The sequence below is a fragment of the Furipterus horrens genome, unplaced genomic scaffold, assembly GCF_987537825.1.
Source record: "Furipterus horrens unplaced genomic scaffold, mFurHor1.1.pri manual_scaffold_3, whole genome shotgun sequence".
NCBI classification, from domain to species: Eukaryota; Metazoa; Chordata; class Mammalia; order Chiroptera; family Furipteridae; genus Furipterus; species Furipterus horrens.
In genome coordinates, this window is record NW_028327173.1 from 154,754,797 (window position 1) to 154,780,671 (window position 25,875).

The 25,875-nt window shown below is 35.5% G+C and overlaps 2 protein-coding genes across 2 annotated transcripts in view; one reads left to right on the top strand and one right to left on the bottom strand.

Annotated features, from left to right (window-relative positions):
- The window catches only part of FAM227B (family with sequence similarity 227 member B), a 194,036-nt gene that overhangs the window by 63,537 nt on the left and 104,624 nt on the right, over positions 1-25,875 (bottom strand). The gene's annotated exons all lie outside the window — the stretch shown is intronic.
- FGF7 (fibroblast growth factor 7) overlaps positions 5,595-25,875 on the top strand; it is a 59,079-nt gene continuing 38,798 nt past the window's right edge. Inside the window, exons 1-2 of the mRNA XM_090271987.1 lie at positions 5,595-5,827; positions 6,421-6,971. Of these exons, the coding sequence (XP_090128113.1) occupies positions 6,686-6,971 (286 nt within the window). The 5' untranslated portion in view covers positions 5,595-5,827; positions 6,421-6,685. The remainder of the gene's footprint in view (positions 5,828-6,420; positions 6,972-25,875) is intronic.

Here is a 25,875-nt window from a genome sequence, read left to right on the forward strand (position 1 = left end):
AAAAATTGTTATTGCTAGTTTTATTCCTCATTTTGTTGCTTTGTCATGTAGACAATGTATATGGAACCAACGGATGACAATTTAAAGCAAAGACTATAAAAACCTTAATTACACAAGCTCTGTATTATTTTTCATAATGTTCTCCTGGGGGTTAGGCAAAACTCTCTTCATACCCATTATAACACTTTTCAATTGTTATAGAGTGCCAGTAGGTTGTGAAAACCAGTTACTAACAGCACTTAATCAATGAATCTGATTCTTTGCTAAAATTAAGCATTAATTTAAGGGGAATTAAGGCAATAAAGGATAAATTATACATAACTTCACTATATAGTAATTTCCAATTTGAAAAAAATAATTGACAAGTTCTCGATGTAGGTCTAAAGTTGCACAGTAATTCAGTAAGTTAATAATATAATTTGAAGAACTTTAATTTTAGATTAGCATTTCAGAGAACTTTTCATAAATATAAAATTAAACAAAACATAAATTTTTATTGGCTAAGAGACACAATGAGTCAATTATATTTGTAAACTGATATATTTATGTAGTTGAGTCACAGACACACCACAGTTTTGAGCATATGACTCAGACTTTGTATCTTATATACAGTTAGTTTTAAAATGTTAGGGCATCATTCCAAGAGTAAGCACAAAGTTTATATAATGGATTATTTATAGGGACCACGGCCTTGCTCAATTACTTTTGGGATTTTACTTCAGAGTTTAAACTACTGTCTTTGACGGGGTCTATTGGATTTGGAGCAGACACGCCTGTACTCCAACTTCCTATTACACTTAGAATAAACCCAAACTCTTATAACCATGACCTTCAAAGTTCTTTATGATCTGGTTCCTGCTTGTTTTTTCAGTTTCATTTATCTCTACTACCTCCTCACTGCTTGTGTACTCCATTCACATTGGCCTTCTTTCAGTTCTTGCAACACACCAAGTCTTTCCTGTTCCTGGAAGCTGATAACTTACCTCCTCAGATAGGTCTTTCCTATTTAAAGTAGGTGCCTCTATCCATTTACCTCTCCATCTCCTATTTCTTTGAACACCTTCTTTGTATCCTAACATCTCCACCCAACTCTCTACTCACATCACAGATCTACGAGTTTATGTTTGTTCTCTCACCGAATGCATGCTCTATAAGGGTAGAGATCACTTCCAGAATATTCAGCACTGCATTTCCAGAAGTCTAGGACAACATCTGGCACCAAGTAGCTATTTGATAAATATTAGTTTAGTGGATGAATCCAGGCCATAAGTACTATTGGTTGTATGGTATGATCCAATGCTGAGACTAAATTTATGAAATGGGATTGACAAAAGATGAGATGAAGATAGATCTGTAGTGTGACGACAGCTGTGGGAATGTAGTGGAAATAAATCTTGGACCACACTCACAAATATGCAAGAAGTTACATATAAACTTATGCTTATAACTTGACCTAGCTTCAACTTTGAGAATTTCACCCCCTGCCTCCAGTTGTGGAAAACTTAACCTCAATTATTTTTGGGTTTCCCTGCTGTGCTTTAAGATGGGCTAAGGTTCAGGGGTTTGATTTAGGACCAAGGTAAGGGCCTCTGGTTGTTGATTCATTTGTCTATTTTGGGTACTTCTGGGGGTCTTCACTGACTGCTCACGCAGTTCCTCCAGGTCTGGGCTCCCTGCTACTTCCAGATTTCTTTTAAAATGTGGGAAGTCTTTATGAGGGGTGCTTATTGGGCCATCTATTTAGAGACAAGAGGCAGTCCTTAACTCTCTGGAGCTTTTCTACTTCTGCTACGTGCTGTGGTGTAACCAGAAATGTAGGAGCTTGACTCCCACATAGACTTTTTCCCCTAAGCTCCATTGTCTGTGGACTCTGTCTTCACTGAGCTGCTTATTAAAGACACTTTTATGCTTCCTTTTTTTTTAAAAAAGAGAATTTAGAACAACCCTTTGAAAGGGATTTAGGTTTTAGTTAAGTCAGTAGGTAGATATGGCTTTTTCTCCCACATCTTCCTTTTCCAGTTACAAAGCTTGGCTATCTTTTTGAAAATATGAAGAACAGAAAGAATAGTATAAATGAGCACAGTTTGATATTTCATAAACTTATTCTGCTAATAAGAATTAAATAAGTTGTGTCAGAATAGACGCAGAAAGTGAAATTCTGATCATGCCACTCTTTTACTTTACATACTACAATGACTTCCTATTGCTGTTAGGATGCAAATCAAACTCCTTGACCTAGCCCACCATGCCTCTCCAGCCTCGTCATGCACCATAGTCCCTCTCATTCTTTCTAACAGAGCCACACTGTTTTGTTGTTGGAAGACATGCTCTCTTTCAACACATGGCCTGTGTATTTGCACGTGTCTCCTTATCTGGTTATCTCCCAGTCACCCATCAAACTGCAGTTCTACTGGCCTTATTGTAGGGAAACTATTGTAGACACTCACACATTTTCTTTATACTACTTATCCACAATGGTCATTTTTTGTCATAAGATGAAAAATGCAAGGGATAACTATAATACAATGACATTTTCATTTGTCAGATTATCAAAATCCCCAAAGTTCAAGAATATACTATTTTGAATAAACAGGAACTATTATGTACTGTTAATGGGATTATAAAATTGCTAAAACTTCCATGGAAGGTAAGTTGGCAATATCTATCTAAATAATAAATGTATTTACCATTTGACCCAGAGAAATTCTGGAAATGAATCCTACAGATATATTTCCACAGTAAAAAAATGACACATTTATAACTTTTGTCTTTGCAGCATCTATTTTTTTTTAGTAACAGAAAAAAGACTGAAAAAAATGAAATGTTCATAATTGTAGGGGAGTAAAGTATTTGCAATATACCCATTCAACGGAGTAGAATGCAGCTGTTAAAAAAGTGAAGAAATTTCCTAAATAATAAGATGGGGAGATTTTCTATTTTTATGTAAGTAAATAATACAAAATGCAGAACATTGTGTCTGGTATGATACTTTTTGTATAAAAAGAAAAACTAAAAAGAACTATATACATATATATGTATTTAATTTGCCTGTATATGCATAAGAAACTCTGTAAAGATACTCAATAAACTAATAACAATGATTACCTATATTCTGGGGAAAGGATGGGAAATAGGAGAATGTGGAATAGGTTAGGATGTAAGAATAAAAGTAATTAAAATATTTAATGATGTTTTTTTCTACTGATTATATTATACATACTTATGAAGGTAGCATAAATTTAAAATTCATTATTTAAATGCAAAATTAATTGCACAAAAGCAATTTTCTATAATTTACCTCTTTGTGAAATAGGGATATAACAAAGGTTGCTTAGCAAATCTAAGTGGTTGATTATTACTTTAACAACTGCCCATTTTTTCATCATATTCACTGAAATAGATTCTTATACTCTTTTCACTTATACCCCCAAATCAAACTAGACAAATATTAGGCACTGTTTCCAATTAAAAACAATGTTAAGTCAATCTGGAAACATCAAAGGATACATTTCTTCAAAGTATTTTTGTATTTAGCCTATCACTTATATGTACATTAAAACGAGGGCAATAAATACTTGTCAACATTATCGCCACTAAGAACTTTAAAAAACACAGAGGGTTACCCCATCTAGAAATATGTAAGTTACTCATGGTTTCTGGAGAATTCCTCTTGAAGTATAGGTATAATAAGGGCATAAATGAATTTCTTCATTGCAGCTGGGGTAGTGAAACAGGCTGTGGGCTCATCTTTAATTTATTATTCTCCATTAAATTAAATGATTTAAATATAGTTCCTTTGTTGAGATTAATTTGTTCATTAATATTACTGGGATCATATTTTAATATCACAGAGTACCATGGCATTTAATGAACTTGAAGTGCATAGATCACAATTTCATACTTAGGTTGTTTCCAAATTTATAATTCACCTTATATAGCAGATTTTCAGAAGGCACCAAGCACTTCTTACTCTATTAAAAAAAACTATCCATTTCTTTTATTTCAGTCTTAAGTGTTTAATTAGAAAAAGTTGACTTCTAATCTGTTGGTTTTTTAATTTAAAATCTGTAGGGTCAGTGTGTGGAACAGACAGTTTTAGTAGCTCTTGAATACTTTTACATGTGAACTGACAATAATTTTCATTTCATTAAAGGGAATATCCAAGTCCTGGCAATTCTGATCCTGCTCATTATTGTTGCCTCCAAAACTAATGAAGTTATGATTCATAACGCAGTAGCATCACACTTTCTTTCCTTCTTCTCCTCCCCTTTTGGACAAATACATGATAGAATATTTTTGCAGTCATCTAGCTTTCAAGAGATGCAATTATATAAAAGGGCCCAACTCCTCTGCCTTGATAAACTTAATTTCAATATCTGGTGTTTATACAGTACCTGGATACACTTAAACTATTCAATGCTCTTGATTCTGTTCCCCAGAAGCATAGACACAGAGAAATCACATAAACTATAATCCAATTTCCTTGTCCTACTTGGTCTACATACACCACCTGGTGGTATTGTGGTGCATTTCAAGTGCACTGTGTGTGTTGCGGGGAGTGAGCACGTTTTAGGGGTAATAACACGGGAAAGAGAATTTTGATATACATTCCTAAATATTGATTTATATTAACAATGCAATTATTCTGCAACAGATATGTAATAAAACCTTAGGAAACTACTATATGTGTGCTAGAACCAGAAGTAAAAGAGAGAACAACACATGCTGGACAGTAAAATAGCTTTCTTATTTACATCAGCTAGAGCTCCTATAATTCCATCCATGAATTAACATTCAGTTAATGTGCTGATGCGTTTTTCGAGGCAAGACTCAAATACTGGTAATCAATGTAAAACCATAATCTTTACTTTTTCATTTGTAAGAATAATTTTAAGAATGTGTATCCTTTTCCTTATATCAGTAGTTAAAGTTACAAGTCACAGAATTGTAAAACCACAAGACACCATTTAAAAATTTAGGCTAATACACTAATTTTACAAATGTAGCAGCTGAGACGGGAATGTTAAGTGACTTGCCCAAGGTCATGTTGGTAATTAGTAGCCCAGCTCAAATAAGAACCCAGGTCTTCTTATTTTCAGTCTAGCAATATAAGACATAAAAATGCTACACATATAAAATGGTGAAATATTCTTGTATGAAGGCATATGCTCTTGACTCGGCTATACTGTGCTTTAGGACAGTAAGATGTGAGTTAATACAGGTCCATAGTTTTATTCTAACATTTGGAACACAAGGGAGTACTAGAAATGCATGCATCATAAAGCTATGGAAAAGATTTTCTAATTATTAAAACGTCCCTTTTATAAATGTTCAAAGGAGTATTTTTCAATTTATATACAACTGCTATGTTGTAAAGACGTTCTAAAAAGCTCCCTTTTCCCTTCTAACTGCTTTAGAATCAGAGAGCTGTTTCTCCTAGGGAGATACCCACTTGTAGAGTTAAGCATAAACCATGTTCATAGCTCCCTCTCATGACCATTGAATGAATACTATACAAGCCTCCTTTATTCTCGCTGTTGTATTCAACTAACAGCTCACTGGTTAAGTTTTAATTGCTTCCAATGAGGTCAGCAAAGGTATTTATCGAAAAGCCCTGAATAAAAGGCTCCACACACATACAAGCATACACGAACTCACACAAACAGAGAAAATCCTCTTGCCTGTTGATTTATGGAAACAATTATGATTCTGCTGGAGAATTTCTCAGCTGAGAAGTAGTTTGTAGCTACAGTAGAGAGGCTCAAGTTGCACAAGGCAGACAACAGACATGGAATTTTTGTGTATCCAGCTGTTATCAACAGAACAAGTAAGTTACTGTTATTTGTCTTTAAAAATAATGCTGAATGTTTTCTAGTAGTTTATCTCTTTCTCTGGCTTTAGTATTGAGGGGAAAAGTAAAGTTACCAGATATTTGAGCCACGTAATTATCTATAGTAATTTCGTTGTAGAACTTACATAAAGATAAGTCTGAAGTTCTCCAGAGCAATCCTGACATTTAACTTGAGAAATGTGGGCAGTTTAGGAGAAAATAGTTGATTAATCACAAATGTAAAAGCATATAATAAAGAAGTCCAGGGAAAGCATTTTTACTTTGTTAATAGCAATTTTAGAACTTAATTTAAGCCAATAGCTCTAATTGCAGGATGTTTCTTATCAAATAACAACTGGAATGAATGGTACAATCATATTCTGATTTATCTCTACCAATGCATAACCTTTATAAATCTAAATATAGAGTAGTAAAGATGTTGAAATCCTGTGAAGGCTGTTTTAAATGTACCTCCACAGTAGACAATACACTGTATGTTATGATACTCTTTACCCACTGAAAGTTAAACATACAATTTTTCATCTTCCTTTCTCCTCCTGTCCCTATTCTTAATCTCTCATTGCAAACAGAAGTCAAGTAGCAAACAACGTCACAGCAACTGAGCTTACTACAACCTGCTTTTATAAGGATATACCAGCAGAGTAAAGGAGGAATCCTGTATTGTTGTTATCAGGAGATAAAAGGATAAGGCTAACAATTTGGAAAGAGCAACTACTCTCTCTTAAATCAATCTACAATTCACAGATAGGAAGAGGTCAATGACCTAGGAGCAACTATCAACTCAAGATTTAATTTCATTATGTTATTCATGAACACTCGGAGCACTACACTATAATGCGCAAATGGATACTGACATGGATCCTGCCAACTTTGCTCTACAATTCATGCTTTCACATTATCTGTCTCGTGGGCACTATATCTTTAGCTTGCAATGACATGACTCCAGAGCAAATGGCTGCAAATGTGAACTGTTCCAGCCCTGAGCGACACACAAGAAGTTATGATTACATGGAAGGAGGGGATATAAGAGTGAGAAGACTCTTCTGTCGAACACAGTGGTATCTGAGAATTGATAAACGAGGCAAAGTCAAAGGAACACAAGAGATGAAGAACAATTACAGTAAGTAATGTTTTTTATTTACAGCACTACTAATGAATCATTACAGTCTGTGAAAGATCAATTTTCAAGTGACATGCTTTCTATTTCCTTTTTATTTTTTGAAAAAAATTAAGTATCATCTTCTAATTTCTCTAAATTTGGATGGCTGAACTATGTTACTAAAAATGTTTTAAATGTAACTCCAGAGTACACACACCACACTGTATGTATTAATATTATAATTGGAGCTGATAGCCAAGCTAATTTGAAAATATACTCTCCATGTCCTAAGTTCAAAATGCTCATAAGTTAAGCAAAATATATTTGATGTTATTCACACTGAAATATGATTTAGTATCTGCTAGCAATCTCAGTAGGAATGCTAATAGAGTACCCAGTAAATGGTCACCAAAAACTACTTATTAGTTTTAGGAACAGATAATTTATTTGGAAAAAAAAATTAGATTTTCTTTGAAAGACCATTTCTGTGATGTAAAATTAATCTGTGCTTAAAAATGCACTCAGTGACTCGTGCAATTGTGTGTAGTTATAAACCAGAAGGGAATCTGTGGCGTCCTCACTTGTTCATGTGATGATGAGCTTGCACTAGACTGCTTAATTATTTACCAAGGCAGAAAAATAGGTTCCTACCATTTTATGTATGTAAATCTTCTATGCCACAGTTCAATGTCATCTTAAGAGAAAGGCAAATGTGAAGAAAGAAATAAACGTGAGTTGAAAAAGATATTATTTCCATAACTTTCATTATTAGTAAGACTTACATTTTCCTCAAGAAACAGTTAGTCTTCTTATGTTCTAATATCAGGGTTGGATTTATCACTTAGCAGTTATAATTAATAGCCAATTTCAATAGTATTAAATTTAATAGGGTAAAATATATACCTCAACATAGACATTTGAATTTTGAAATTCCTGAGTGAAAATAAACCTTGTTTGTGTTACTAGTACTTGAACAATGTTATTGCTATATCATCTTATAATATTATGTGTTAAAGTCAATTGAAAAACAATGCATGGGGATGATAGTCTACACATTTGTCTAGGACAGTGCCAGGCTTGCCTGGTAAATATTTGAAACTTTTGTTACTTGTTCTAATGAATGGCTTTCAGGCTTCTTAGCTAATAATTTAACTATAATTAATATAGAATGTTAAGGAAATGTTAATGGATTGTTAACAGTTATGGTTTTATAATTACTGTTGTTAATAACATTACCATGTTATTCTTAGAATATTGTTCTGATTATGCTAAAGTTTAGCTAAGGAAATAACTATTCAGAGGAAAGTTTTGTGGTTGCCCACTTTTATGTGAGCAACAGAATTTGGCTTATAATCAATTCATTTAAAAGTTGTTGAGATTTATCATGGACAGAGTCCAGGTGGAAATTCTAACACACAGGTCTAGTCCTTGCCTGAGAATGACTTTGAAACAGTTTCTTACTTTCTCCGATTCTCAATTTTTCATCTGTAAAGTGTGGGATATATACAGATGATTTCCAATATATCTTCTAATTCATACATTCTATTTTATTCTAAACCACAGAAATTATATAACATAAGTGTGGAAAATCTAAGGACTCATAATCATCACACACATTGAACGAGATGAAAGTAATATTATCTCAATAAAAATGAGCTGTCAGAACTAATTTAAAATTGTAGTAATAAGGTTATGAAACCCAAACGCTGTAGAATTCTTCTACATGCTGACTAATTTCTTTCGAATGCTTTTCAAATAATAAAACTGAAAAATTAGATGTTAAATCCAGTAAAAGTGAATAACATGTATAATTATGTGGGATCAAAACTATCTACAATTGGAACACATTCACACATGTAAGATTTATTTATGTTCAAATTTCTTAAAATCACGAAACATGGGCATTTGTAAATATACACAAAATGCTAAAGCTATTTTGTAGTTTGAAATAAAATTTACCATGAACCTTGAGTAACCATAAAGCCAATTTGCTAAGCCATTTATCTTCTAACACTAACTAATTCTACAGTAAGAAAGAAAGACATAAAGAAAGGAAGGAAAGAAAGGAGGAAGGAAGGAAAGAACCTCAGGATATTAATGGGTCTTGAAGGACTGCTTACTTCACCAGTAATAAGCATAGCTCCTGATAAGAATGCAGGTTATATGATATTGTTAAGATAATGAATTGGCGTGAGTAGGGGCAGTGGAAAATCTGGGTGTATATTTCTGCTTTCAGAAGGTGTTGGGCTGGAATAGGTGAATAAAAGGGCTAAAGGAAGAGAAGGGGACTGGTAGGGAGATGGCTATGATAGCTCATGTCCCACATCTTTAGGTAATTTAAAAAATTACTGCCCTGGCCAGGTAGCTCAGTTGGTTAGAATGTCGTACTGATACACCAAGGTTGCTGGTTTGATCCCTGGTCAGGACACATACAAGAGTCAACCAATGAGTGTGTAAATAAATGGAACAACAAAATTGATGTTTCTCTCTCTGTCTCTGTTCTACCCTCTCTCTCAAAACAACAACAACAACAACAACAAAAAAAAACACCAAAGAAAACCCCCCAAAAACATAATAATAATCAATTTAAAAATTACTTAAGCTACCCTTGCTTGTGAAGATCTCACTTCAGTCTTATCTTAAATATAGTGTTGTCTTGTAAAATATTTTAAATTTATATTAGAATGAAATAGCAGAAAAAGCATACCAAGGAACTAAACAGAAAAGACATTTGTATTAGTAGACATATAAATGAGGCCCAACTATGTAAATATAGAAACCCACAAGAGGCCAAAAGATACTGGACCACACTTATGACTCCTCAGGGAAGGAAGCTGTTACTGGAAACCTGGTGCTGAGATTGCATGCTGATATTACCAAGGAGGCAAGAAAGCCTTTCCTCTCAACTTGTTCTCTTGGGTGGCTTCACAGTTAGCCTAACAGTAGGTTTCTAAGTGATAAAACTAGAACCTAACCTGAACTAATAAAAGGATAATAAGAGCATAAAATGTCCCTCAAAAATGTAATACATATCATGTTCTCTGCAGAAAGAAAGCATTATTAATAACATCATAAAGGGACTGGCAATGGATGGTCAATACTTCCACCGCTGTTGTCAGAAATAATTCTCTCCTTGGAGACAAGGCCAGAGGGTGAATTCAGATAATTGTTGGACTAGGCAACCCATCAACAGACAGAAACAATCACTCCGCACCTGACAGAAATAACACTGCTGTTTAAGTTGGGAATTAAGGTGCCGAGTGAGAGGCGGCAGCAGTGCACTGGGCAACCGACAACCACCCCGAGAGACAGAAGTGGAAACCGGGAGCTCAGTCTCTTAGGATGCTTTCCTTGCTTTTGGCTTCCAATTACTAAAAAGTTTTGCTGTTCCCAACAATGGTCAATATCAGCCATCCCTTTTAAGGAAAAATTCTTTGTTGTCATAAACCAACAATTCAAAAAAAAAAAAAATGTATGCCTTACTTGTTATAGTTTAGCATTGTTAAGTTCCATAGCAAGAAAAGGGTTAGCCATTCTGAGAACTGGCCAATAATTTGGCAATATTCTCTTTTGGATTGTTAGACTGTGACGGGGTATGGTCTAACAATTGGCAAAAAACAAATAAACACAGTGTTGTTGGATTTGACTTTGGCTACAAAATCTTCAGCAACTCAATTGTCAACAATTCTTTGGATAAACTCCTAATCAACAATAATCTCTGCTAGTAGCTACCAAAAATACACATTACCTCTAAAAATGGTAAACTTACTTATGCTCTAAACATTCTTAGCAAGTTAACTAAAAGAATAATAATTCACATTGTCAAAATAAAAAATAAGAAATCAAGACAACCCCGCCTTCAAAAAACAGATAATGAGGAACATATCTATGGAGTTGAACCAAAATCTTAGAATTATTGACAAAATGGAATCCTGTAGAACTGATGATCTGCATTCCCTTAAGTAAATTGTCAAGGCTTTAAATTACGGAAGATGGGTAACTTTCTGTGGAACAGATTTGAAAGTATTAGCTAGTTTTTGAAAAGTCTAATATTAAAGATCATTTTTCATTCTACAGGCTTCCTCTTTTGGGGGGCTAATGAAAGTGCCTGGCACTTATAAAGAGCTAATAATTTATTACCACAGGTATATTTCTTATTTCTTTTATAAATTCTCATCTGAACTATCACCTTATTTTTTTAAATTTAATCTTTATTGTATTTTTTCCCCATTACTGTCTAATCCCTTTATACTCCCTCCCCCTTGCAATCACCACACTGTTGTCCACGAACCCTTTTTCCTTTTTGCTCAATCCCTCCACCCCCTAATGCCACCCCCAGTTTTCATCCTGCTCTCCATCTGAGTCTGTCCCAATTTTCCTTGTTAGTTCAGTTCTGAACTATCACTTCCATTTCTTTATCAACCTAGAGCATCTGAACATGTATTTTCCCTTGTTACTCTGCTGTATCACATCTCCTCAGCCTATAGCTTTAGAGCAATCAGAGATGCAAGTAACCTGGAGAGACTGAAAGAAGCCAGCTTTTAGATATAAGGAAGGGTTTTCTTTTCTAGATGTTTCCATTAATCAGCCTCGGCTAAACATTGTAATCAGCTGGGGAATTTAGAAAAATGCTAATGCCAGGTCCCACCCACAATAATTCTTATTAAATTGATTTGGGGTGCAGCCTGGGCACCAGGAATTTTTAAAGCTCACCAGATAATTCTGACATGTCACCAAAGCTGAGAATCACTGGACTAAGGGGGTCACATTAGATTACCAGGGAAACCACAGCTCAGTTAAATCAGAATCTTGAGAAGGTGGGAAGGACTGAAGTATTAACATTTGTTAAAGTTCTCTGGGGATTTTACTGTGAAGGTGATCCACTAAGTAATGGGACCAGAGGATCTAATTCAGCCTGAATCCCTTCAGGTGTCCCAAGAATGTTTTGGAACCCTTAGAAGACTCCAGAGTTAACCTGCATCCTGCAAAACTTTGAAATGGGTTTATCAGGAATGAATCTCTGAATTATGCTTTAAGGAAGTTCTGGGTCCCACTGGCCTCTGACAAATCTCAGTGGTTCCCACATTTGGCAAACTGGTGATGCCTCTAAAGCTGTTCTGTAAGAAGGCTTCTTTGGTGCCCGAATTCTTTGCAGAGGTAGTAGGTCCTGCGCCACATTCTCACAATGACAGGCAGGTCTGAATCTCTTCTGAAGGATTCAAATGGTGCTGCAGCAGAGAACGTGGAGTACAGGCATCAGTGCCAGTTGCCTAGGCACTTAGATGAGCCATCACTGACTATGAACCCAGATGGCCCCAAATTAAAGTCTCACCTCCTATTGCCACTCCACAGAGTTCAAAGGAAGTGACTGGAAAAGACAACCTCCAGTCTAGAAAACCCAGGGGGGAGGAAACTCTAAGCCTGTAGGGTCTATCCAGGTTAGTGAAAAGGATATGAAGCTAGAAGTTTGTTCTCTTTGTAAGTATGCGATTAAGAATACTAGCTTTCTTCCTCTGTATTAAATAATTTTGGGTAGTACAGTAACTTCTTTTACATCACTATGAAATACAAGACTTCTGCCTTTTAAAGTCACATATGGCACATAGAAGAAAAGGCAGAAATGTATATGTCTAAGTAATAAATAGAAAAAAACTACTTAAATGAAATAGGTTTCCATATGAATTCCTCTCCTTTCGAAACCATATCTGATCTTTCATGAAAAAAACATTTTATTAAGGTATGATTGACATACAAAAACTTGTACTTATTTAATGTATACAACTTAATGAATTTGGAGATGAATATATGTCTGTGAAATCATCAGAACAATTCTATTACTTCCAAAAGTTTCCTCATGCTCTTTTTAGTTATAACAATTATTTTTGTGATAAGAACACTTAACATAATATTTATCCTCTTAGTAAACAGTCAAGTATGCAATACAATATTATAAACTATAGGTACTACACTCTACAGTAGATCTCTTGGACTAGTTCATCTTGCATAACTGACGCTTGGTAACTGTTGACAATACCTCCATGTTTCCTACTCCCTCAGCACCTAACAACCACCATTCTACTTTGCTGTTATGAGTTTGACTATTTTAGATTCATCCTGTAAGTGGTATCATGTAGCATTTGTCCTTCTGTGTCTGGCTCATTCCACTTAGCATAAATGTCCTCTTAGTTCATATTCAATCTTTCCCCATGCAGAATTGGTTGGAAAATGAAGGTCCTCTGCCTTTTACATGTTTCTGAAAGCTGAATTAAAGAGTCACTGAATATTTAAGTTCACTAAGATTTATATCTGCATTCGAGATTTTATCTGTACCTATATTACTTAGATAAATAAACCATACCAAATTAATTAACAACAACAAAAAAATCATTCTAGTTTGCTAGTTTTGAATGGGTTTGTATAGTACTACATAAAGACAAAGGGATTAGGGTGGGAAGGAGAGAGGAAAATTGTCCTCTATCCTTGTCCAGGTAAAACTTGCATTTTAAAAGGACAATACCATTCTCAGAGGGGAAAAGGTTAATGTATACTGGGGAGAACAGGTTTTAGAGAGTCTCCACTTGCTCCAATCAACTTCCCTGCAGAAGAATGTAATGACTTCTACTGGAGTGAACATGAGTACTTGATAGAGCCATTAGCAAGTGTCCCACTAAGAATAAATAGAAAGAAAATATCTGTCTGATATTTTAAATTTAGAGTAAATTTAAATACAGAGGATTCTAATAAAACATACAATGGCTCCTAAAAATAAGGCCAATGGAATTCAATAGATTGATAACATAGTAGGAAGATATCTGAGGACAAAACAAAAACAAAATAGTATACAGAGGAGTTGAAATGATAATAATATTATTGCAGATGTTACTCAAATAGGAGGCTTGAATCTACTAGTTAAATTTGTGTCTAAAACTGTAATAATCTTGCTTATTTATCATGACAATTCCAAAACAATTTATTTTCATGATGTAAGATAAACAAGATGAAGCACATTCAAATATCCTTAAGTACCATATTTATCAGGTGCCATTAAAAGTTATTATAATACTTTCCAGTTATCTGCCTATTTGAACTTGAGATGTACTTATAGATAATGTTCATAAAGTGATTTGAGATGAAATTCAGACTCAACTCAGCCTGTAGATTTTCTCAAGGCAGCAATTCCAAACCTTGTTTCATAGAACACTAGTCCCCCCCACCCCCCCGCCAAGATATAAAATGCAGCACAGTTTCTGTGGCTAACCGACTGGGAAATATTAAGTTACATAAAGCTGAATAAGTTATTCATAGCAGAAATTCTTTAAACCTATACCATACTAACATGAATTGCAAAACCCTAAGATGAGACTATATATGGTTTTCCAAATTTATTTGACAACAGAGCAAACACAACCCTCTTACCCTCCTCACTCTCACTCCTGATTGGATAAAACATTTAAATTTCATTACATTGGAAAATGAGAGCTATGGGATATACCTGTATTGTAGTGAGGAACTAAATCCAAGCTTCCACTCAGTGGCTTGTTCCAAATAAAAAGGCTGTTGGATTGACCTGAACCGATATTTTAAGAATGACATTGAACTAAGAATTTGTGCCAAATTCAGGAGTTTGAATATGATTTTGGACTATTAGAGTAATATTTAGTGTATGGATGCTGGGCTGAAATCCAGAGATTTGCCATAGGATTTAAGCCTAGTTTAAAACTCATTCATGGTTCTGAGAAACTTTATGGAATCATTCTCCTAATCTGAAATGATGCCCAATACCTATTATTTGGGCAACCTAGAAACCAACCAGAAACTAGAAATGTCTTAGGATTCCAACAAGACTGAAAAATTCTTATCTTATGTACCTAAAAACAATAAACTTTTGTTTTACTTTTCAAAAAAGTAGCTTGAGTAAAAGCTGAAGTTATTTCAATTGTATCAATAAAGAACAAGTTTTGAGAGAGAACTTCTGGCCAGATGGAAGTGTAGGCAGACATGCTCTGCCTCCTCAGACAACCATAAGGAGCACAACTAACCCCAAAACAAAAAACCACCAGAGCTGCCAAAAAATAGAGCTGTATGGAAGTCTGACAACCAAGGATTTAAAGAAGAAATATTCATCCAGATAGGTAGGAAAGGCAGAGACAAGAGCTAGGGTGGAGAGGGCATGGTAGTGGCAGTGGCTGGCAGAACAGGCAGTCTCACATTCACATGTGGCAGATAAAAGCTGGGAGGGGCACCTGGGGAGCCATCCCAGCCCCAGTCCAGACTGCATAGCTCAGGGGTCCAGTGCCAGGAAAATAAAGCCTCATAGCTTCTGACTGTGAAAATCAGTGGGAATTGAGGCAGCGGAAGAAACTGCTCATCTCTCAGTAGAGTCCATTTAGAGAGCCCCCATGGTCCTAGAACATATACAACACACCCACTCTGGGAACCACCACCAGGACAACAACTAGAGTGGCACTAGTCTCATATGGAAAGTGGGTGAAGTGACTGGAAAAGGAGCAAGAGCTGAGCAAGCAGCATTGTTCTCTCTATGACCCCTCCTCCATTTATAGTGCCACAAAGCAGTGAAAGACATCACCCCACACTGACAAATACCTAAGGCTCCATACCTTACAATGTAACAGGTGCACCAAGACAGGGAGTCAAAACAGCTCTACCTAATACACAGAAACAAACACAGGGAGGCTGCCAAATTTAGAAAACAAAAAAATCTGACCCAAATGAAAAACAAATCAAAATTGCAGAAAAAGAACTAAGCAAAAAGGAGAGAGGCAACCTATCAGATGCAGAGTTCAAAACACTGGTGATAAGAATGCTCAGAGAACTCATTGAGTATGGCAAACACATAAGGGAAGAAATGAAGTCTACACTAAGTAAAATAAAGAAAAATCCACAGGGAGCCAATAGTGAGGGAAGAAAGCTGGAGTTCAAATCAATAAATTGGAACATAAGGAAGAAACAGTCAACCACTACAGAATGAAGAAATAAGAATTCAAAAAAGAAGACAGAGTAAGAAGACTCTGAGACATCTGTAAAAGTGTCAACATCCGAATCATAGGGATGCCAGAAAGAAAAGAGAAAATTGAGAACTTATTTGAAAAAATAATGAAAGAAAACTTCCCAAATTTGGCAAAGAGAAAACAGACATACAAGTCCAGGAAGCACAGAGAGTCTCAAATAAGTTGAACCCAAGGAGGACCTCACTAAGACACATCATAATTAAAATGCCAAAGGTTAAAGATAGAGAATCTTAAAAGCAGAAAGAGAAGAGAGTCACCTACAATGGAGTTCCCATAAGACTATCAGCTGATTTCTCCAGAGAAACTTTGCAGGCAAGAAGGGGCTGGCAAGAAGTATTCAAAACGATGAAAAGAAAGGACCTACAACCAGGATTACTTTATCCAGCAAAGCTATCATTTAGAATGGAAGGGCAGATGAAGTGCTTCCCAGACAAGGTAAAGCTAAAGGAGTTCATCATCACCAAGCCATTACTATATGAAATGTTAAAGGCACTTATTTAAGAAAAAGAAGATGATCAAAACTATAAACAGTAAAAAGATGACAAACACAACTACCAACAACAGAATCTAAAAACAAAACCAAACTAAGCAAACAGCTAGAACAGGAGCAGGATCATAGAGATGGAGACCATATGGAGGGTTATCAGTGGGGAGGGGGAAGGGGAGAATGGGAGGAAAGGTACGGGGATTAAGAATTTATATGCACAACCCATGAATGTGAACTAAGGGGGGGGTACTGGTGGAGGGGAGCAAGGGAAAAAAATTGGGACAAGTGTAATAGCATAATCAATAAAATATACTTTAAAAAAAGGAAAAAGTTTCACTTACTGGCCAAAAACTATTTAGAAATTTGAAATTTAGTATAACCTGGAGGAAGAATTGCTAATTTAATAATTAATTATGATATCATTTGAACAGGTCACTTGTTTGAATTTTAAATAGAATTACCTTTCTAGCAATATACAGCACGTTTGCCTCATCTTGTGGTTATTTATACTTGCATTTGGCACTACCACTAGAATGTCAGTTCTCAAAAGATTAAACATCATGTCTTACTCTTCCTTCTAACTCCCAATGGTAGAGGAAGGAGCACTTAGCCCAAGTGAGAAGGACTGGCACTCAATATATTCCTCCCTTAAGTTTTTACACATCTAAAATTATTTGTAACTAAGAAAAAGATGACTAAATTATTATGAAAATTTGATCTGGACAAGAATTAAAAGCCTGCCCTGACTGGTATGGCTTGGTGGTTGGGCATTTCTCCCTCAGGCCGAGAGGCTGCTGGTTCAAATCCTGGTTGGGTTGGGGGCATGCAAGAGACAACCAATCAATGTTTCTCTCACCCATCAGTGTTTCTCTCCCTCTCTTTCTCCCTTCCCATCGCTCTAAAAATAAATAAATAAAAGCTTTTAAAAAGAAAATAATTAAAAGCCTTGCTGAAACAGAAGAGAAGTACACCTTTCTTTTCTCTTATTCTCTACCACAAAAGATGTGTTGGCCTCTAAAACCTACTTGACTTAGTGTTTTCTAGGTAATTTCAAGGAACTAGTGGATAAGTTTTACTGCAGAGGCCAGTTATCTAAGCAGGCACAGAACTCAGTGATGATACTAAGGTGATTGACAGAGCATGATGAAGACAAATCCTGGAAAAGCTATGGCCCTTCTCAACACTCATTCTCATTTGACTGTCACTAATCCCTTTATATCAAAAACTATTACAGAAAAAAAAATTTCATAGTTGATATTGGTTTGAGGAATACCTGCATTAAAAAAAAAGACAGGAAAAGTCTTTAAGAATTAAATGAGCTATACTGGTAAAAAATAAATAAAAGCAATCGGTTGGTAAATTTTTGGTAGGGATCTGCCTACTTTTAAGCTTGATCCTGGACTTGGTGTTGCAATGTTGAAGGGAAAAGAGGACGTGTACGGGGAGAGAGCTGGGGAGAAGTGGCAAGTTGGTGAATACACTCTCAATTGGTTCTAGTGCCAGGAGCCTGATCCTCAGAGTTTCTTGGTGTCTTTCAGTGTCTCTAACTGGACTTCTGACCACAGGCCTAGTTAGTCTGGTTAGTACAGTAATCATGGGGAGTTCACCTGCATTTAGTGAACAGTTCCCCTCTGTTTGCTTGAATAATGAAGATATCATGTAAGACTCTGAAAGGTTAGTGATTTCTTTTCTCAGTATTTTATTAATTTAATAAATAGTCATAGATGCTGCCAGACTGATGCCTCAGTAGTAAGTAGTAATCAGTAAGTAGTCAGTTCACAGTCCATGTTTTTGGAGAATTGACAGTTTAGTTGGGGGTGGAGGGTGAACTCCAAGTCAGAGGAAGAAAGTTTAGAGCACAAAGGAGGTGGGGGTTGCCTAACTCAGCATGAGGAGGACGGCATGGGATTCTTTTCTGGGAGAAAAATGACCTGAAGAATGATGAGCATGAAAAATGTATTACCTTCAGAGGACATACTTTTCTGTAGATGGTTGGTAACAGACTATTGCAAGGTTGGGAAATGGAAAGTGATTTAATATCTTTCTAGGTATCAATGTTAAGCCCACTAAGGTCAGACCTTTTTATTTCTCTTACAAATACGAGAAAAACCTTTGACCTCTATTAACTTTTATGCTTTTTCTGATTGCTCTGTTTACTAAAAATGGCTATTTCCTTTAAAGGGTAAATTTTTCTGAAGGTATAATTTAAATTGAAGTGATAAATTAAATTGGAATCATACTGCTTTTCTGGATAACTGCATATTTTTTTATTTTTAATGCCTTTTAAACCTTTGATCATAATTGTAATCTGCTTAAGTTAACTGTTCACAAATAATCATGGTAAAATCTACATTATCCTTAGGGGGGAATTTTCCTCCCACATCATACTTTCTAAAAAGTGAGAGAAACAGTGGTTTTGAGGCATATGTTTAGCATTTAAGGACAAAGTTATGGAGGTTATCTGCCACATTTTTAAAGATAAGGCAACTTTTACTGTCATTAGAGTTGGATCACTTGTTTCAGCTATTTAACCAGGACACTTAGTAGTCAAGCAGCTGGTATGGTTTTACTTCCTCTAAATCATAACAAGCAATGAGCTGAGATGTTTTCTCACTAAGATAAATTCAATAGATATCTCTCTGTGTCTGAGAAATTGTGCCCAACTCTCTTTTTACACAAATATTGCATTATGAAATAATGTTGGATGTTTAATAGACATACAAAAGTGCTATATACACTTTGAAAAGATCCTGGCCAAATTTGGTCTTCAAATTTTCTAACTGGCTTGAAGTTGATTATTGGATAAAAATTCATTCCAAGAGAAGGCAAGCATAAATCTACATATCATGGTTGTTAAGTTGTACTTGAACCTAAAATGTATTTTAAAGTATTATTTAATAGTTTATCAGATATTCACATTAATATTACTATTAAAATTACTGCAATATGTTGAAATAAATTTTCTTTGTTTTTGTCATTAAACTTCTGATTTAGTCCATGTAAAATTGCACAATGTATAACCGGGAACATTTGTATTAAGTGACTAAATATAAGTAGATAACTAAATAAATCTTAATTCTTTAAAAATACATATGCCAACATTAAAACCGGTACAATTGGATACTTCATTACATTGCAATTATTTCTCATAATACCTCTTTGCTGTAAGCTTGAAATCACCATTGGTCCATTTCACAGAAGGAAAGAAAAGACCCTGAGGAGATTGGCCAACCTGATAAGTTTGCTAGGGTACAAGTTCTAGTTTTAAAATTATACACAGGGCTTTTCTGCCTTTAATGTAGGCATTGTTAATTTTAATTAAGAAAGACTGGTGTTCAAAATTAGCTAATGATTGAAATGATCATTTCAAAAATCTCTGTGTGAAGTGATTGATTGTTTTCTGGAAATATTTGGGTGGTCAGAGAACTTATAAAGAATAGACACTTAATAGTAGGGCCGATGAATTCACTGTGTAATTAACACTGTTATGTATCAAAGAGCAGGAAGTTCATGTTCAGAATGCTGCTTTAAACATCCCAGTTTCCTTATAGCCAACAGAAGTTACTAAGGGATTTTGAAAGGGAAGAAGTGAGGCATTTTTAAGTAACATTTTCCTCCACAATAAAAATACAGGCCATTAATATTATTTTAAGATAATAAGAACAATTACTTCAAGAGATAAACATAGTGAGTGGTTACTATGGGCATGGCACTAAAAATACTTCATATATATTATGTAACTTAACAATCTTCACAGAGCACTAAGTTTGCAGAGTTATCCTCATTTTGCAGATGGGACAACTTTGGCTCATAGAATTAAGTAACTTGCTCTAGGTTCCATAGCTAGTAACTGTCAGAGTTGGGATGTGAACCTAAAAGGGTTTAACTCCAAAGCATAGTTTTAGTTATCACTACATGCCACTGGTATTATTAAAATATCACACATTAATTTGCACCATGCAGTAGGATAATTTGTATGGGAAGAATGACAAACAGCTGAAATTTTCTACTCTGTAATATGACCTAGTGAGTACTTGGCATTATCTTCTTAGTGTTAAATAAAAACTTTAGTCCAACTTCCCTTGTACACAACATCTCCATCTGTCTTCCTTTGAGTTGGCATAGAAACTTTCAGTTTATTTTGCTTACAAATTGCTAAAGATGCTGCAAAATTTAATTTGGTTGCATTTGAAATCCATTTCTGGTATTTATTAAAAATATTTAACTTATTCTGTTCACTAGTAAGTGTCCTCGGTTATTATAGAATATGTACACATATACCAGTAAATTTTAGAATAAATCATTTAATTTTAGGAGTACAGCCAAATAGTTCCTCTCTCCAAAGACCACTAAATCCAAATAGAACAAACACAAAAACAAATAAAAGAAACAGAAGAGAGTTTGTTCTAACAAGCACTTCTGAAGGATAGGTTGAAAAAAATAGTTTACTGGCAAATTGGTTCTTTCTTTTGTCCATGATTACTATGTTCTCAATTTATTTCTAATCCTCTTAGGTCTTTGTCCAACTTAAAAATAAAAAAGAATAAAAATGACAAGTTAGTGCAAAGAAAGTATATCTGGGTAAATCACATATCTCTGTTTCTCAATTTTTTTTTTCAGGGAACTAGACATATCCATTATTTGCAACCTGATTGACCTTAGTTGCTTTCAATACCTTAAAAATATCTTAGAATGTTTGTATTCTGAAAGTTGCAGTGGCTCTTTCCAGAAACTAGAATATTATTTATTGCAATATTGATTGAGCACATGTGCTATGTACTGTGGATACATAGATAAATGCGGTAAAAACCCACTATTTGGAAAAATTTCAGCCTACTTGGAAGGCCCACACCAAACTCTCAATTTTAACAGAATGTGTATGTGTAAAGATAAGTTTAGGAAGTTAGGGGACCATAGTGAAGGACAGATCACAGAATCAAAGAGAGACTGAGCAAGATTCTTAATGAAAATTATATTTGGATTACATGAGAGCTAGTGGGAATGAGCCAGGCTAGCTAGAAGGGGTTAGGGAGTGAGGAAAAGAATAAGAATAAAGGGCGCCGCTTCCTGGAAAATAGTACAAGAGGAAAAACTGAGTGCTGCATCAGTAGGTATGTATCAAGTTCAAGGTAGGAATTAGGGAGAGATGAGACTGCAATAAAGTCTTGTTTCTTGGAAAGTTGTTTTCCATTTTAGGGAACATGCACTTTATCCCACAGGTCATAAGGAGCTATTGAAGAAGAACACAGAAGCAGTAATTAATCAAAAGCAGTAATCTGCTAATAACTTGAACATTTAATTTATTACAAATTTAACCCCTTTCTTACTAAGGTTTCTTATCAGAACTACCCACAAGTAACAAAATTAGTTCACGCTAATTAATACCCATTACTTTGCTCTACTCATTCTTTGTATAGGGGTTTATGAACGGACTGAATTGTCAGTTAGAGAAGAGAAAAAGCAGAAAAAGTAGGCTTAAACAATTCATTTATAATTTATCAGTCTTAGTTTATCATACCAATAGTGCTTTTAGTATAAATGTTAATACATTTTATTTACCCCTTAGGACTAGATTGAATTGATTACAAAGTTAAAGGTAGCTTGGAGACATGGAAATAATTTGATATTTAGTATTAGAAGATCTGGGTTTTAATGCTTTTTCTTTCAGAATTTAATTGAATGACCTTGGGCAAGTACTTAACTATTCTGGGCCCCATTTAAAAAATATATAAAATAAAAGAGGTTAGAAGGTTAGAGCAGATTGCTTGAATAGATTTCAATTGTGAAGTGTTACCAATAGTGCTAAATAGCTGAGAGACAGACAGAGAGAGAGAGAGAGAGAGAGAGAGAGAGAGAGAGAGAGAGAGAAAGAATGAATATATGTATTAACTATCTATTGGTGCACAACAAATTCCCCAAACTTAGCAGCTTAAAACAACATTTACTACCTCACAGTGTCAGTGGTTCTGGGAGCAGCTAAGCTGAGTGGTTTGAGCTCAGGGTCTCTCACAAGGTTTCAGTCAAGCTGTCAGGGCTGCAGTCTTTTTTTTTTTTTTAAGATTTTATTTATTTATTTTTAGAGAGAGGGAAAGGGAAGGAGAAAGAGAGGGAGAGAAACCTCAGTGTGTGATGGAAACATTGACGGGGTAACTAGTGAGATACAGCTTTATGAGACAAAGCCCAACCCAGTGAGTCACACCTGCCAGGGCAAGGGCTGCAGTCTTCTTAAGACTTGACTGAGGCTCAGTAATCTGCTTCCAAGCTCTCTCACATGGTAGTGGGCAGGCCTCACTTTCTAGGAGGCTGATGGCCAGAGACTTCCTCATTACCATGTAGGGCTGTCCATAGGCTTCCTTGGAGTCCTCATGACATGATAAGTGGCCTTGCCCAGACCGAGAATGAGAGAGAGGAGGAGAGAGAGAGCAAGGGTTCACCTCCAAGATGAAAGCTGCAGGATTATACACCATCACTTCTGCCTTATTTTATTGGTCATGCACACCAACCCTAGTCAAATATGGGCGGAAACTTCACAAGGGTGTGTATGCTAACTGGTGGAGATCATTAGCGGCCTAAACAAATACTGGCTACCACACATGGTTTCTGCATCTGAAGAATGTCTAGTCAAGTTGGGGATTAAAGTATACATAAATATTAAGTTAAAGCAACAATAGAGGAGGAGCAGAGCAATAAGTTTGTGAAATTAGCCTGAGGAGTGCAGAGTTTTCCTTATGGAAGCTGCAAATTTGGCTTAAGTTCTCCTTAGAAAGCATGCAGTTCTCTTCTCTTACTGTAAACTTAGAGAGGAAGACTTCTAGTGTGTGTTAATACCCCACTTCATAGTATTAAGAAAGCAATTAGATTATTTGCTTGAAAGCACACTCTTGGTTGTATGAGACAAAGCCAACTGCCTTCGGGAGATAAAGGGCTGGAAGGAACCCTTGAGATCTAGTCCAGAGATCTTGACATGAGGTTTACATTTGGCCCTCAACGGAATATATAAATTTGGCAACAATATTTCAGTGTAAATAAGTCAGTAAGATCCAATGGCCAGTGTATTTGAAAGAACTGGACAAAATTTTATAGTTTTAAGCCAGAGGTGGAAATCAGACCGCTTTTTTTTAGTACTGGTTTATATATTGAGTAATAAATATGAGGAACTTGTTGCCCAAAGTACAAAACAAAGATAGCAGTCCAGAAAGATTTCAGTAAATGCAAAATATAATGTAAAGATATTTTCAATAAATGCAGTGCTAACCTGTACTAGGTCATCAAAGACAATTAGGGGACTCTGAGATGTTGATTGAATCTTGAGGATGACAACGAGGGCCACTCGTTCTCCTCAGAAGGCTACGAAAATGAGCCAGATTGGGCCAACTCACTACTGCCCTTGTTTCAATTTTATAAGCATTTTTATATAATAATACCTTCCAATTTATAAGATAAGAACAATATTTTTATGGTAATGTTAACATAACAAAATACAGAATTTGAATGCCTAAGAATTCATCATCGGCAGCCGTCCGTCTCGAGAGACGATGGTGTAGCTTCTTAAGAGTCTATCTGCACCACCGAGAATGGCTGTGCAGTCCGACTCGGGAGTGACACGGTATCTGTCTCCTCCCGTGTTGAATCGACATCTTGCGATGACGCTGGAGTGTCCTCTCCAGTGAAGCTGAAGCTACAGAGCCTGGGCAGGGTGATATGGAGGGTCTGCTGTTGCCCATGCAGCAGACCCCCCCTCTCTTCGCAGCTGAAGGATCCAAGGGAAAGACGGAGTCAATACAGCTTGGCTTCAGGTGCGCCGCAGGAGTTGCCGGTGTTGACTACAACGTCAAACCGCCTTAGGGACTCCGGCTCCGGATTTTCTGTTGGGATTTACTCCCTTAGCCTTTCCCCTGAAGAGGTATGCCGCAAGGCAGCAGAGGTTTTTTTGGAGTCAGAGTTTTCCTTCTCTGATGTGCCCTGACTGGAAGATCGAACCAGCGACACTTAGCTCGCAGGCCAACGCTCAATCCACTGAGCCAAACCAGCCAGGAAAGCCTAAGAATTATCTTCTATGGTATAATATGATATATTTTGTTTGAATGCACTCCAGTAAAACAGACGTAATTTGTTTCAATTTGTACTCTAAACTTGGGCAATTTTTCCCACTGGTCAGTATTTTACTCATGAACTATACTATAATTGGCATTAGGGGGTTTATTTAACAATAGACATTTTTTTAAATTTGCATAGTTAACATATTTCCTTTTTTCTTGTTTTAAAACTACAAGGAGTTTATAACTGCATACATTTTATATATGTGAAATTGAATATGATTGAGTGTTTTTACTACAATTAAAAATGTTTTAAGTGATTAACTCTTTCTGTAGACAAATGTCAAAAATTGAGTGCAAATTAAAAAATAAAGGAGGATATGAGGTTTGAGTAGTTGTGCCTTATGCCTTAGATTCGAGTCACAGACTCTCTCATGAAATTTCTCTATTACTTAAAAGAACTGATTACTATAGTGGATAAAATTATAGTTCAAAAATTTTTGAATGTGAATCCCCAAAACCAAAATTAGTTAACATAAATACTGAACTCTCGTTTTTGCATATAATTTTTTACTACTTGCCATATTTTTATGTTGACATTTAAAAAAAATTTATTTTTCAATTACAGTTGACATATAATATTATATTAGTTTTAGGAGTACAAAATAATGATTAGATAATTATATACCTTATGAAGTTTTCACTCTGAGAAGTCTAGTACCCATTTGGCAACATACACAATTATTACAATATTATTGACTCAATTTCCTCTGCTGTACTTTACATATCCATGATGTTTTCATAACTAGAAATTAGTGTTTCTTTATTTCTTTCACCTTTTTCACCCAATCCCCCCAATCACCTTCCACCTGCTGTCATCAATTGGTTCTCTGTATCTATGAATTTGTTTCCACTTCGTTTATCATTTACTTTGTATTTTAGATTCCACATATAAGTGAAATCATGGTATTTATCTTTGTCTGACTAATTTTACTTAGCATAATACCCTCTAGGTCCATCCATGTTGTTGAAAATGGCAAGATTTTATGCTTTTTATGGCTGAGTAATATTCCACTGTATACATGTACCACTTCTTTATCCATTTGTCTGTGGATGACACAGGTTGCTTCCATATCTTGGCTATTGTAAATAATGCTGCAATAAACATAGGGGTCCGTATATCTTTTCCAATTAGTGTTATGAATTTCTTTGGATAAATACCCAGAAGTGGAATTGTTGGGTCACATGGTCATTCTATTTTTAATTTTTTGAGGACCCTCTGCATTGTTTTCCATGCTGGCTGCTCCAATTTATAATCCCATCAACAATGCACAAGGGTTCCTTCTTATCCATAGCCTCACCAACACATGTTG